The following is a 14,803-nucleotide window of genomic DNA, read 5'->3' as shown; positions in this document are numbered from 1 at the left end:
GACGAAACATTCACACACATCCAACACACATACGTGGAGGGGCCCTGTAAAAGTCGTGGCCCAAGTCAGACCCAACTCAATCACACGTGTCTTGACGCGCTTTGGCCCTTGATATTCCCCTGCCACGTCTACCTCCTCTTTCCAAGATACTCATACTCCCCCCTAATTCAAAAAGTTATAGCAGCCCCCTGTTTTTATTAATTTATTATTAGTACTTTTACTTTATCCTTGCAAACCTCCCAACCAATCAAAATTACCCATTTTTTTAATAGATATCAGTCAATTTCAATATGTCTACATACTTCTTCTTTTTATTTATTTATTATTTTTTATTTACTTTTTTCCTTCTCACACATGTGGAAAATACTAGAGAAGTAATATTGGAGATACTGTAAGTTTTATCAGACCATAGTTATCAAATACAGAGTTCGGGCTTGGAGTGATGGGGGCAAAAGTATAAACAATTTTCTATTTGAAACTTCAAATAAGCATTCATATAGAAAGTTAAGTTTTTTTTTTTGTCTTGCTCTTTAGCCGCCTAGACCTTTTCTCTTTTTTCTTTTTCTTTTTTACTTTTTTTTTTTGGGTGTCTTGCATGTTGTCAGATGTGTGTGAGTGTTTACTTAGACTAGATAGAATCGGCTTAGAAAATTTTTATTTTATTTTATTTTTTGTTTGTGTCTTGTGGGGGTTTTTTGGGGTGTTGTTTGGGCTTAAATTTGTTGTTGGTAAATTTTGTTGGTGAACTTGTTAAATTTATTTCAGATTTTATATCAATAAAATTTTTTATAGCCTTTAAAGAGATCAATAATATTGTTGAAGGGGGGTAAAATGCAAATTTATTGAAGCAAATTGTTAAAATTAATACATACATACATACATATATATATACTCCCTCCGTCCCACTTTGTTTGTCCTGTTTGAAAAGTCAAACTTTTTAAGGGAACATCATTTATTATCTTGTCTACCTTTTAAAAATGTATAAGTTTCCAAAACCACCCTTAAATAAATTTATCAAAAAATTGAATTAGTAAACTAATAGGGGTATAATAGGAACATTAGTAAATTAATGACTTTTATTTTTAGAAATAGGACAATATTTTGGGACATCCCAAAATGGAATAAAGGACAAATAAAGTGGGACGGAGGGAGTATATATATATACATACACTAAAAAATTTGGGGGGGGGGGGAGGGGCACTACCCCCACGCCCAAATATAGTTCCGTCACTGATTGTTATAAATTATTGTATCACCAATAATAAAATAATAATTTAAACATTTATTTATACATAATAAAACTTAAATACAGCTCACAGCTACAAATAAACTAAAATTTTTGCAGTTCAATTCGTATATTTTTATATTTCTAACGGAAATAGTCAAGATTCAAATCCACTTATTGATATAATTTATGATTATTATTAAATTAAAAGCTGTTATTATTCAATTCATATATATATATTTGTATTTCTAAAGGAGACAGAAAGATTCAAATTCACAACATTTTTTTCTATACATTTAACCCTTTTAAATCTTAATATGACTTTATATAGGTGAAAAGTATAAAATCACTTTAACTTATTGATACAATTTATAACTATAATGAAATTAAAAATTTTGTAATTCAATTTAAGTGCAAATTTATTGAAGCAAATTGTTAAAATTAATACATACATACATACATATATATACACACACACACTAAAAATTTTGAAAAAATTTGGGGGGTGGGGCACTACCCCCACGCCCAAGTATAGTTCCGTCACTAATTGTTATAAATTATTGTATCACCAATAATAAAATAATAATTTAAACATTTATTTATACATAATAAAACTTAAATACAGTTCACGACTACAAATAAACTAAAAGTTTTGCAGTTCAATTCGTATATTTTTATATTTCTAACGGAAACTGTCAATACTCAAATCTACTTATTAATACAAAATATGATTATTATTAAATTAAAAGCTTTTATTATTCAATCCTTATATTTTTGTATTTCTAACGGAAACAGCGGAATTCAAATTCGCAACATTTTTATCTATACATCTAACCCTCTTAAATCTTAATATGACTTTATATAGGTGAAAAGTATAAAGTCACCTTAACTTATTGATACAATTTATAACTATAATGAAATTAAAAAATTTGTAATTTAATTCAGGTCTCCTTGTAGATCTAATGGAGTCAACAAGGAAATTCACTTGATATTTCCTAACATTTTTGTCTGTACATTTACCATCTTCTTCGTGTAACTTTTTCTAGATGAAAAGTATGAAGTCAACACAAAATAGTAGTTAACTGACAGTATCTTATAAGTTTCCTAAAGGAATGGGAATGGATGAAAACTCTAACCACGCTAAACAGCGCGTGGGTTCTATAAGACCATGGAGATTTGGTGATGTTTCCCAATAGAACAACCAACCGCGCACGCTGGCGCAGAGTCAGAGTTCCTTTGCAAACACGTATTTGTATTTTGTATTGTCAAATTCCCTTCTCTATATATATATATATACTCCTCTCTCTATTTTAAGGTTTTCTTTCATTTTCTTCAGATTCTCTCTCTCTTTCTCTTTGTCTCTCACATAAACACACACATTCATTGGTTTTTGGCATCTATTTTGCGCTTGATTCTCGTTCCTCGTTCTCTGCGAATCAACTGGGTCTTTCTACCGCTCTCTTTCCTCAGGTAAATGACTCATTCTTTTTCTCCCTTTTGCTAGTTTGGTTTGGAAAGAAAAAATCTCCTCCGTGAGAGAACCCTTTAAACAAGATTGAGTTTTTTTGTTGTTTTTTTCAACCAAAACTGCCTCAGCTGGTCTAATGCCTATGTGGGCATTGTTTGCTTTTTGTTGTCTTGGTTTGTATTGAAAAGGGTCTTGTTGTTTTTGTTTTGGGTTTTGAAGGGTTGAACATTTGCAATTTGGAGATTGGTGGGTTGGTTCTTGATTGGAGGCTTTGGAGCTTCTTCTTTCTAAAGTCAGGTACGTTTGTGGTGTTGTCTTTTTTTTTTTTTTTGGTGTGTGTGTGTGTTTATTTGAAGGGTCTTATTCAGTTTCCCACACAATGCTGTTTGGAAATGGATTTGGAATAGAGTTTGGTTACCTTTTTGTTGATTGTGGGTTCTTTGCCTTTTTAAAGTTTTGATTTGATTTGATTTGATTTTATTTTTGAGCTAATGATAATATGGTAGTTGTTATTAAATCTTTTTTTTTTTGGTTTCAATGTTACTTATGGTAAGACTTAGAATCTTGTTTGTTAGATTTTGGATTCTATGCTAATTTGATTTTAAATTAGACCCCAAGTTTAGATTTTTAAGGAGAAATTATGAATTGGGTCCTTTTTGCTCTGGTTTTCCTTCATTTTTTTTTTTCAAAAGTAGCTTTATCTTATTTCTGGGTTTATACTGTGTACTGTATTGGGTTTCATTCTTTTCTTATCCACAAACACGCGTATATGGTGTATGTATGATTGTATGTGTATGTATGTATTATTCTTTGGTCGCCTTGTATAATGATTGGTTAATTCAGTTTTGTCCTGCAATAGTGTCGACATTGATTCTAATTTTTCTGCCTCTTGGCTGTTTATAAAGTTGATGTGAAATCTTTGTTTGCTTTCATATTTGATTTTTTAGTCAAACTTTTTTGGCAACGACTGTTTGTTGATGGATCATATCACGTCTATTCAATTCGACGTGGTGTTGAACTATTCTAAACCAGAAAAAAAAGAAGAAAAAAAAGAAGAAAAGAAACCGATCCTTATTCATAGATATATATATATATATATATATATATATATACGTATATATTTATTTCTTGACAAGTAATCCTTATTCATACTGGAAATATTGACCTTAAATCCACTAATTATTCTGTCATGCCACGAAGATGACAAGAAAGATTGATCAATACATGGTTGCAAAAATAGTATTTTTAAAAAAATTTGGAAATTTTTGTGCTTCTTTTTGGTGGTCACAGTAGATATGGGGATAGCTACAGAAGGATGTGATGTCTGAATTTTTTAAAAATTTTCTTTTGGCAGTTATGTTGGTTTATTTCATTGCAGAATCTTTATCTGCTGGGTCCATATGTTTAATGATTCCCATGCTCTGCTTTGTAGGCCCATAAGGTGTGGTTGCATATGGTGTTGTTTCCTTTCCACTATGTGGGGTAGAACTTAGAATAGCCTTTTATTGTATACAACTACCTTGCCTATTACCTATATTTTCTGTACCAAATATAGGTTCTCTGGACTAGTCTCTTTCACTGTAGACTATTTATATTTTTCTCTGCTATATATACTCACAGTTTTCAATTTTCTAGCATCCACATGTTAGGTTATTTATAGTACTTTCGTCTACAGTGAAAGATATGCATGACGTATGTGCTTACAGTTTTTACATATTCTTTCATGTTGAACTTCTTTTTCTTTATGATATTATTAACATACCGGGCCCTTGATTTTTGAGTTTCTGCAATTTGAGTTTGAAAAGAATTGTGATTGTGATAATTTAAGTTTACCCATGACCACGATGCATGCTGCAATGAAATTTGCTCTGCTTTTTTATTTGGTCAATAATTTTAGTAAGGTTTACATCCGAGCAAACATTCTTTTCATCAGGTTCATTATCAACATCACAATCTTCATCTTAGTGATCAACTAAGATTTTTTTCCAACCCATTGACTGACACTTTTGGCATAACAAACTCACAGTTAAAAGAATGTTTTTTTTCTTTTCTTTTTCCTGAATTCTAGTTAATTTCAAAGCTAAGCAAACAAGTGCCACTGTTTGAAGTAAAAAATTGGAAACAAGTGTTTCTATTTTTTTTGGTAAATTATTCATGTATTCAGTGGGTCTTGACCTCATGACCTCACATTCGAAAACATGTGCCATTAGTTTGTAGTGAGATTTGTATATATAACTAATTCTAGTAGCTGCTACAAAATTTCAATCCCCTTAAATTTAACTGCTTTGAAAAAAACTGAGGACTATATTTTTTATTTATATCAAAGCCCTTATATTTGGAACTAACTTCAATTAGTTGGAAGGAGATTAAACAACAAAAGTAAGCATAGCGAGTGAGAGGCCGCATACAGTAGAAATAGATACTTCTTCATTTTACACTTTTTCACTACCAAATTCATGAACGTGTATATATTATCCCTGAGGCAAGCATTTGCACTGTAAGCTTCTGTTTTGGCTTTCTTTAAGTCAAAATTTTATGCAGTTATTTTTTAGACTTTCAGAGATTTTTCCAAAAAATTGTGACTTTTTTATAATCTACTGAATAGTTCTAGTTCTCTTTTGTGTGGCATGGCTTCATTCAAAGAATCTTTTGCATCCTTGCCACATGATTATTAATCTGGCAACACCAGTCACTATGAAACCCGCTTCTGTGTGTCTATCTCTTGACTTTTCTTAATCAATTGATTTTTAGTAAATGTTAGGTAAGGCATATTTAATTTTTTATGTTGCTACAATAAATGCAATGTGTGGGATCAGTGTCTATAAGTTCTTTAGATCCGTAAAGACCACAATTCTTAGCTGTTCTGTGGTTGCACTAGAAGGCTGGGAATTTTCTCCTCATGCTAAATCATTCTCTTAATCTAAAATCCTTTTTTGCAGATAACAGTCTGTCATCTCATTCATAAGATTTCTAGCGACATGATAAGGTGCACAAAGTTAACCCAGGCTCTGTTTAACTAATATTCTGACATTGCAGTTTCAATTGCTTTGCAATTAACACACTTTTATGATCATTAGATTTCAGGAGCCCTGTGCTTGATGGACTGCTCGCCAAGTATTAGTGACAAGAAGCAACTGAAGAAGTGGTTTTTTATTGATAAAAGGGTTGGGTGAAGAAGATATCTGAGATTACTCTGTTGCCTTCCATCCCTATAAAATTACTCTGCCGTTAAATTTTACATAATTTTTGCATTATAAGTTGTGCTACAAATCTGGATCCGATGGACCTGAAGTCAAATCATACTGCTCCTGTTCTTACTGATCCTGCACCAATAAACAAGTCAAGACTAGGTGTGCATTCCGGTATGTTGCCTTATTCTCGTGCAGCCTACTCTGCAAGCCTTCTCCTGTCAATCCCTAGGAAGAAGACTGGAATACTTGATGATGTTCGCTCTAGTAGTTGGCTGGATGCCATGAAATCATCATCTCCTCCTCATAAGAAGATAACCAAGGTTTTCAACAATGATTATGCGTTGTCTGACGCTGATGATGCTTACAACACCTGGCTGGTATTTTTTATTCCCTCTGTTTTCTTTTTTTCGTCTTTTGGATTGCTTCTTTCAAGAATTTCTAGGTGAGTTGTTTATGCATTTCTCTGCACATATTTCAACTTTGCAGGTTAAGTATCCATCTGCAATTGCGTCTTTTGAGCAAATTGCAAACCATGCAAAGGGAAAGAGAATAGCATTGTTTCTGGATTATGATGGGACTCTTTCACCAATTGTAGATAACCCTGATTGTGCCTTCATGTCTGATGCTGTAAGAATCTCTTCTCATTCTTAACATATGTGAAAATTTTTGTTTGAAAATTATATTTTTCTCTTTTTTTTCCTCTATCATTTGGTCATTCTGACTTGCAACCTTTTTCAGATGCGTGCTGCTGTCAAAAAAGTGGCAAAATGTTTTCCAACAGCAATAATTAGTGGAAGAAGCCGTGACAAGGTATAGTTGATTGGCTTCTATATAAACTGTCTATCTCAATAACATCTTCCTCTGCAATTATTCATTTATTTATATTCAAATAGACTTTTATGGTGGTCTTTGAGTTTGACAATTGTTTCCTATAATCCTATGCGTTCAGGTATATGATTTTGTAGGACTAACAGAACTCTATTATGCGGGTAGTCATGGGATGGACATCATTGGCCCTGTTGGACAATCTATATCTGGCGACCACCCAAATTGTATCAGGTCGACAGATGAGCAGGTAATTGGCTAATAAATAATTTATCTTGCATCCCTATGTCTCTCTCTCTCTCTCAGACACATACACACACACACACACACACACAAACAGACTCATCAGGATATATATATATATATATATATATATATATTTGATTGATTATTTATCTGATTGTGATTATAGGGGAAGGAAGTTAATTTGTTCCAGCCTGCTAGTGAATTTTTACCAATGATCGATGGGGTATGTAAATGTCTTGTCTGTAATTGTCTATTAGGAGTGCTAAAAAGCTGTTCCAATCTTTCAGTATCTCTCGTAATACAGCATTCTTACTTTTTAATATTTGAGCAGGTTTTTAGATCCCTTGTTGAAAGTACCAAAGATATTATAGGAGCAAAAGTTGAGGACAATAAGTTCTGTGTGTCTGTACATTACCGTAATGTAGACGAGAAGGTATGGCTTTTTACCAAGCAGACACCTTTTGATTTTTTATTCAGTTGCTTGTATTGTTTACTTATTTGGAGGGAATTCTTTTTGCTGATTTATTTACTCTTTTGTTGGAACTTTATTTGAATTTTTATATCCAGAATTGGGATGTAGTAGCACAATGTGTCAATGATGTTCTGAAAGACTATCCACAGTTACGATTGACTCATGGTCGAAAGGTATTCTTTAGTGCCAACATCCAGCCTGATCAAGTTTTATTTATTTTTTCCTTGAATATTTTCTGCTCGAGCCAGGCAGACTTATATGCCTTTAATTTCTGTTGAATTTACCTCATGTTTTAGGTTTTAGAGGTCCGCCCTGTGATCGATTGGGATAAGGGGAAAGCTGTGACATTTTTACTGAAATCACTTGGTGAGTTATTTTTGGCTATGGTTGCGAACTGAATCCATTGTTTAATACGTTTTGCAGATCTTTGATTCCATCCACTCTGTGTAACAATGAAAAAATTGTTTTAGGTTTAAGCGACTGTGATGATGTGCTCCCAATATACGTTGGAGATGACCGGACAGATGAGGATGCATTTAAGGTAATTTCTAAATTACCTTAAAGTTAATGCTCTTAGGAGTCCTGAATTGTATAACAAATCAAATTGAACTTGTCATAGGTTTTAAGAGGGGAAAATCAAGGTTATGGCATTTTAGTCTCTTCTGCGCCAAAGGAAAGCAAGGCAGTCTACTCTTTGAGGGACCCATCAGAGGTACACCTTTTTTTGTTTATCTAATATATTTCTTATCATCTTTGGTATCAGAGATGCTGAATACTTTATTATGAAATTATTAACATCCATCAATACATTATGAAATAGATTATAGTTAGAATATTTTCTATAAAACTTTACATTTTGAGAAACTGGCTTTCTTTGGTAACGGTGAACATATTTACTTTGAATAGTTCGCATTGTGCAACTACTTCAATTGCATAGCACGCTTACTTTGCAATCAATTAGTTCATGCTTATCTAGTTTGATGACTTGACGCTGCCATTTTGATGACATCACCTCCTGTTTTAACGAACATAACCTTAACTTTTCTTTTTTTTGGGTTTTAACCATGGTATTTTTCTGGTATGCAGGTCATGAAATTTCTCAATTCACTGGTAGCGTGCAAATAGTCAAGTGCACTATGAATATTTTATGGAGTAGAATAAAAGGAAGAAGAAATTTATCTGACATACATATACGATAAAGACAGCCTACTACTACTACTACTACTACTACTACTACATGTTTTGAGTTTTCTAGAGAATGTACCAAGGGGTCCATAGCTAATTTCTGCTCAAAGCTTCTTGTCTTAATGTATATTCCTTCTTTGCTCTAATTATCTTTCCCATTGTTGGCACTAAGGATGCCTTCATATCCTCAAATATGAGTCTGTATCAATCATTCCTTTTTTCCCTTCAGTTTTGGTCAGTACATGTACATCTCCTATGGGGGTATGTATAGAATACTTAATCATTTGTTAATTCTTTTAAATATATAAATATATTTTAATGTTCAGAAAATTATCTTGGCTATCAATTTCAAGCTTATATTAGACCCCTTTTGCTGTCCAGCTCATTGCCGACCAAACATTATCGTAGATTTCTATGTAAAACTTGGAACCTTTTGGTTCTTGTGGCATGGATATTCTCAACAGGATGGAAATTTAGCCAGCCACAATCTCAACCTAGCATCAGCCTTTTTCATATTTAAGGCCAATAATTTCTAATGTCATGTGATAAGGTTGTGTGTCACCATCAATATTCCCATGCGCCTAAGTCTACACAATGCTAGAGATTTTTTTATACTGTCAGATGTTGAAATACTTGGAAGTTTAAATGAGAATCGGTGATTGCAATATCAGCTGCTAATAATCCTTTTCAGATTTAGTACCACACTCATTCATCCTAGTAAAGCAAAATGCTTTTCTTAACTAAAATTCATTTCCCCAAACAATGAAAAAAAAAAAAAAGCCATTGCAATTTGCACCCCATAATGATTTAGATCCCAAAACCCTCTTCCTGAAGAGAAGGAAAGATACCATTTTACTACAAAGACAGTATTATACAAGCCATTACTTCAATCACAGCATCTCAGCTAGTTGCTTGTAGATAAGGATGAGAAAATTTCAGTCTCAACTTGTCCAGCCCCATCTAGTCTAAATAACATAGGTTTTTTTCCCATAGAAGATGAGATATATAGGGTTGCATGCACCTTTTTGGCTCGTTCCGTATTGCAACAATAACAATAATCATGCCTTAGTCTTAAATTTTGGGGTCGATTATGTTTGCATATAATTTTTATTTTATTTATATATAAATTTAAATTAGTCAAAATTTTCTTTTAAACCAGTTTAAAGGAAAGTTTATTCAACCCACTATATGACAACTTAACAGATATGACTTGGTTCAAATGATTTAATGAATTATGCAATTTAATATACTTGAATAGTCTTATGATCTGTCACATAATAGGTTGAAATAGATGTCTCCAACATGATTTGGAGGAAAACCTTTTCCTTTAAATTATTAAAAAACATATCCTATTATTATTTCTAACGTCTTCCATAACCTCTCTCTCTCTCTCTCTCTCTCTCTCTCTCTCTCTCTCTCTCTCTCTCTCTCTCTCTCTCTCTCTCTCTCTCTCTCTCTCTCTCTCTCTCTCTCTCTCTCTCTCTCTCTCTCTCTCTCTCTCTCTCTCTCTCTCTCGTCATATTGGTATTGGAGTGATTTCATTGAGGATGGCAAAAATGTCTTCATCTTGTTTCGCTCGTATTCCACACATGTTTCCCTCGTATTCCACACATGTTTCCTTGTGCCAAAGAGGGAACATGATGGAACAAGATACATACAATCTGACCATCAAAAAAAAAAAAAAAAAAAAAAAATATATATATATATATATATATAAATAATGTCACGGGAATTAGTTAGAAGAAATGAGATTGGTTAAAAGTTTTAGCATATGAAGCTCTTGTGGACTTCACATGAAACTCGCTCTTATTTTTCACTTCCAATGCCCAAAACAACTTTTAGGATTTTAATTTTTTTGAGGTTGTATATTTAAAATAACTCAACCAACATCACGTACTGATAGGTTGATATATGAAAGTGATGTAACTCTAATTAAAAACGTACCACTTTAACATATTATGAAAAACGTTGTCTCCCTAGTATTGCTTGACAAACATCTTCAACAACCTTATGAAAAATGTTGTCTCCCTAGTATTGATTGACAAACATCTTCAACGACCTTAATTCAATCTCTCACATGCATGAAGCATCTCCAGTACAATAAGAAATGGGTTTCACATGCATATTCTTTGAGGTCCGTCGAACAACATGAATAAGTGGGCAGAACTTTGTGATTGATGAGACCTGACATAAAGAATAGCAAGCTAGTTCGGCCTTTCTCTGTAGTACTTCTAGCTCAGGATCAATTCCCACTTTTTCATCTCCTTTGTGGTCTGCATTCTTCTTGATTTTGTTGAATCAAAATTAATTAAATAAATAACAAAAAATAAAGAGACAGGAGACATTATATTAGGATTACTAGTCCTCATGATTATCCAAATGAAGCAAATTCCAGTAGTCCGGCATAACAACCAAATAATTCTGGACCATAAAACATAAACCTTTCAACAAATGAGTAAGTACACAGAATAAAGTTATATTCTACTTTATATTTCACATTATTTAATGTATATGTGTAATACATGCATATTTATATTGTTTGAATTTATTTTTCTTTTCGTAAAAAAAAAAAAAAATTTATTTTTCTAGGTGCTTGTATACAGAGTGTAGAGAAAATGGTGTGCATATTTTTTTTTTTTTTTTTTTTTTTTTTTTTTTTTGTTGAGAATAGGTATGAGTTCTTTCAGTGGAGGTTGATTAATGCTTCCCCATACAACATTATATAGTTTTGGGCCATTCCCAATGGGCTTAGGCTGCCTAGGATTGGGCCTAGATGACCCTTCCAATCAGCCAAAAGTTTTCACATCATATTCCTTTGATGGTTCTCATATAGTTTAGGTTTTGGCTGCCCTTGCAACTACCCTTCAAAAAAGAGATAGGTGGTGTTAGAAGTGAAGATTGGCACGCCTTCAATTATTGTTAATGGTTTTCTTTCTTCTCTCTATCTAATTCCTCCCAATTTTCTCTATCGGTCCATGTTGTATAAGATATGAAAGATAACTGATGAGGAGGCAGCGATAGGATTAGAGGCCCCATACTTAACTGTGTTGTGATCATGAACGTGACCTACTTAAAGATTGTCCTCTTCTGTTCTTCAATTTTTTACCCACACTATTACCTTTTGTAGGTCCATTCAATGAACCCCAATATATCGAGGATCAGGGACCTTATACAATGTACAAGATCTTCATGAAGCATGAAAGAGGTAATGAGAGAATAACGTAAAAGGAATATACTGCATTCCAGATGTATAACTTGAATGATATGACATGACCAAAATAATGTGTGTGTGTGTATATATATATATTGTGAATTTATTAAATATGAACTTCATGCATCGTATATATAGAATGATCACCTCAATTTGTGAATAGATAAGACCTAAAACTAAATGATGTTGTCAAGGCCCTTGTAACTAAATTGGCAGTTCCCCATACACAAAGTGCTTAGGGGTTTAGGGGAAAAAGGGTTTGAATTGCGCGAGATTAGTTGCATATTGTAATTATCTCTAAAAAAAAAAAAAACTAAGTGATGTTATAAGAACCTATGAATGAGATTTAACCTAGTTTTGAGTTAGCTCAACAATCAATAGACAAGTCTTAAAGTTCAATTCTTGATGCTGTAACCATTGTTAAGAATAATGTCCAAGAGAACTGTAATATAGAGAGAGTTCAAGCATGTAGCAGGGAATTTCCAAAAGAAAATTATGGTTAGTGGAACATGGATTGGATTGGATTGGATTTTCACTAATAACAAGTCTCGTATTTATCACAAATTCTTAAACAAGACCTTTATGATTATTATTATTATTTCAAAGCCTTATGATTGTTTGGTGCAACTAAATCTAGGGTTTTCTTTTTTTTTTTTTTTTTAGGTAAGCACATTTTTAACAGTTAATTAGTAATTGTCATGAATACTCTAGATGTGGGGACTAATGAAGGACTAATAGACAAGACCTTATGTCAATCCTAGGATCCAATGATTCTCTTTCTAACCGTCTCCAGGGCTTTTTACACGGGAAAATGGATATTTGTCCCCTAATTTACAAACTATATAACAAAATACTCCTATTTTAAAACTATTTAGCAAAATGCCATTTTTTTTAAAAAAAATTCAATTTTAACAAAATTGAGTTATAAGTAGAACTTGACATTAGCAATGTTGAGGTCTATGCATATTTTGCCATTTATTTATTTTTGAAAATTTAAGTGAAACTCGATATTGCCAATGTCGAGTTTCATTTGAAAATATACATAGAACTCAATTTTGAGAATATTGAGTTTTATACAGAACTTGATTTTGTTAAAATCGAGTTTCAAAAACAAAATTTTTTGCTAAATAGTTTCAAAACAGGGATATTTTGCTGTATAGTTTGTAAATTAGGGGCAGATGCCCATTTTCCTTGTTTTCAACCTACCATTTCTACTAGAGCTTTGCAATAATTTGCAAAGAAGCTCGGGCACCTTGTTTGGTTCTTAAATGACAAAACAAATACTTGATTTAGACCGACTTAGACAAGATATGCTTCATCTTTTTCTACTTTAGAACACAAAAGGAATACCTGATTTAGACTAGTTTGGTTAAGATATTAGATATGTCATATGCCCCCATCTTACCTTAATTTCAAATTCAGTTGATAACTTTGCTGAACTTATAGTGTTTGTTGCATCAAGTTGAAGTCTTCTATGTACCTTGACTTGAGTATCTCCTTCCTTAATTAATTAGAAATGGTGGGTGAAATCACATATTTAATCTTGTACGGATGTTTACACGCACAAAAAATATTGTACGGATGTATAAGTTGTGTTATATGTACTTATTAAAACAAAACAAAAAGAAACGAAAACTTCCCAGAGGAAGAGGATATATTTTATGTTTCTGGCATATGTATAATCTCTCTCACAGTATGTAAGTCTTAAAATTATGTGGGATTCACATGTTATGAGAGAGAGACGATACATATATTGAATACATGAGATAATTTCGTCTACCTTACATGTACATTGAAGTTCACAACTTCAAGTCTTCAACTTGCTTGTCTGTGCTTGTTGACATGTTGTATATTATATACATCCAAAGTGAAATCGTGTGGTGCTTCCTATATGCATCCAAGTAATTAAAATTAAGCAACTATGAGAAGGGATGGTGCTTTTTCTGAAAGTGATTTTTTTTTTGGGTGAATTTCTTAAATATGAACTTCATGCATCGAATATATAGAACGATCACCTCAATTCGTGAATAGATAAGACCTAAAACTAAGTGATATTGCCAAGGGCCTTATAATTGAATTGGCACCCCTATGCACAAAGTGGCCTAAGAAAAGAGACATATGAATCCATTTTGCTAGAAAGCTTAGCAGTATACAGACAACTACTCTTCCACTAGTTTCTTTTTTGTTGAATGGATATCCAAAGAAGCTAGCACGAGTAGATGATGATTATGGTGATCGGTTTTAAACAATAAGTTGTAATTACGTCAAGTTGATTTTGAGATTGATTAAAGACCTTTGGGGGGTCAGGCTTCTTTCTAAGGTCAAAGGATTAGTTGCATATTGTAATTATCTCTTAAAAAAAAAAAAAAAAACACTAAGTGATGTTATAAGAACCTAAGAATGAGATTTAACCTAGTTTTGAGTTAGCTCAACAATCAAAAGACAAGTCTTAAAGTTCAATTCTTGAGTGCTGTAACCATTGATAAGAATAAGATCCAAGAGAACTGTAATATAGAGAGAGTTCAAGCATATAACAGGGAATTTCCAAAAGCAAAATTGTGGTTAGTGGAACATGGATTGGATTGGATTTTCACTAATAACAAGTCTTGTATTTATCAAAAATTCTTAAACAAGACCTTTATGATTATTGTTATTATTATTATTTCAAAGCCTTATGATTATTTGGTGCAATTGAACCTATATATATATATTTATTTATTTATTTTAGGTAAGCTTATTGTTTGGTGACTAATGAAGGACAAATAGCTATCATTAAGAGCCAATTTTGTAACTCCAATGATAAAGATTGGACCTCTGTTTTTTTACATCATTGTACCCATAATTGTCAAAATGTGAATCGTATTGTGAATCGATTTTTGATTTTTCCATATTGTGTATCGTATCATATCATATCATATCATGTATCTCAACACTTAATAAAATTTATAAAAAATTATAGATATTCGTATATAAAGGGTAT

General features: G+C 32.4%; 1 protein-coding gene across 8 annotated transcripts; it reads left to right on the top strand.

Moving 5' to 3' along the window:
- The first annotated feature begins 2,349 nt into the window (after positions 1-2,349).
- Positions 2,350-8,942, top strand: LOC126699142 (trehalose-phosphate phosphatase A-like). Of its 8 annotated transcripts, XM_050396785.1 has the most exons (14): positions 2,357-2,695; positions 2,913-2,990; positions 5,633-5,679; positions 5,771-6,261; positions 6,371-6,511; positions 6,623-6,694; positions 6,834-6,959; positions 7,122-7,178; positions 7,287-7,388; positions 7,523-7,600; positions 7,724-7,793; positions 7,898-7,968; positions 8,047-8,139; positions 8,514-8,942. In XM_050396785.1, the coding sequence occupies exons 4-14, from the start codon at positions 5,974-5,976 to the stop codon at positions 8,550-8,552; spliced, it is 1,137 nt and encodes a 378-aa protein (XP_050252742.1). In that variant the 5' UTR covers positions 2,357-2,695; positions 2,913-2,990; positions 5,633-5,679; positions 5,771-5,973; the 3' UTR covers positions 8,553-8,942. The 8 variants fall into 8 exon arrangements, with proteins under 8 accessions (XP_050252736.1, XP_050252735.1, XP_050252740.1 ...); XM_050396779.1 differs by having other exon boundaries at positions 2,350-2,695; positions 5,778-6,261; positions 7,122-7,388; XM_050396778.1 differs by having other exon boundaries at positions 2,350-2,695; positions 7,122-7,388.
- The last annotated feature ends 5,861 nt before the right edge of the window (positions 8,943-14,803 follow it).

Source organism: Quercus robur, chromosome 9 (assembly GCF_932294415.1).
Source record: "Quercus robur chromosome 9, dhQueRobu3.1, whole genome shotgun sequence".
Lineage (NCBI taxonomy): Eukaryota > Viridiplantae > Streptophyta > Magnoliopsida > Fagales > Fagaceae > Quercus > Quercus robur.
Note: the sequence above shows the minus strand (reverse complement) of the source record. Positions and strands in the feature narration are given on the sequence as shown.

Coding starts and splice junctions, on each gene's coding strand:
- LOC126699142 (XM_050396783.1), top strand. CDS start 5,974: ATGGACCTGAAGTCAAATCATACTGCTCCTGTTCTTACTGATCCTGCA. Junction 6,512..6,622: donor GTGCCTTCATGTCTGATGCT/GTAAGAATCTCT, acceptor AACCTTTTTCAG/ATGCGTGCTGCTGTCAAAAA. Junction 6,960..7,121: donor TCAGGTCGACAGATGAGCAG/GTAATTGGCTAA, acceptor TTGTGATTATAG/GGGAAGGAAGTTAATTTGTT.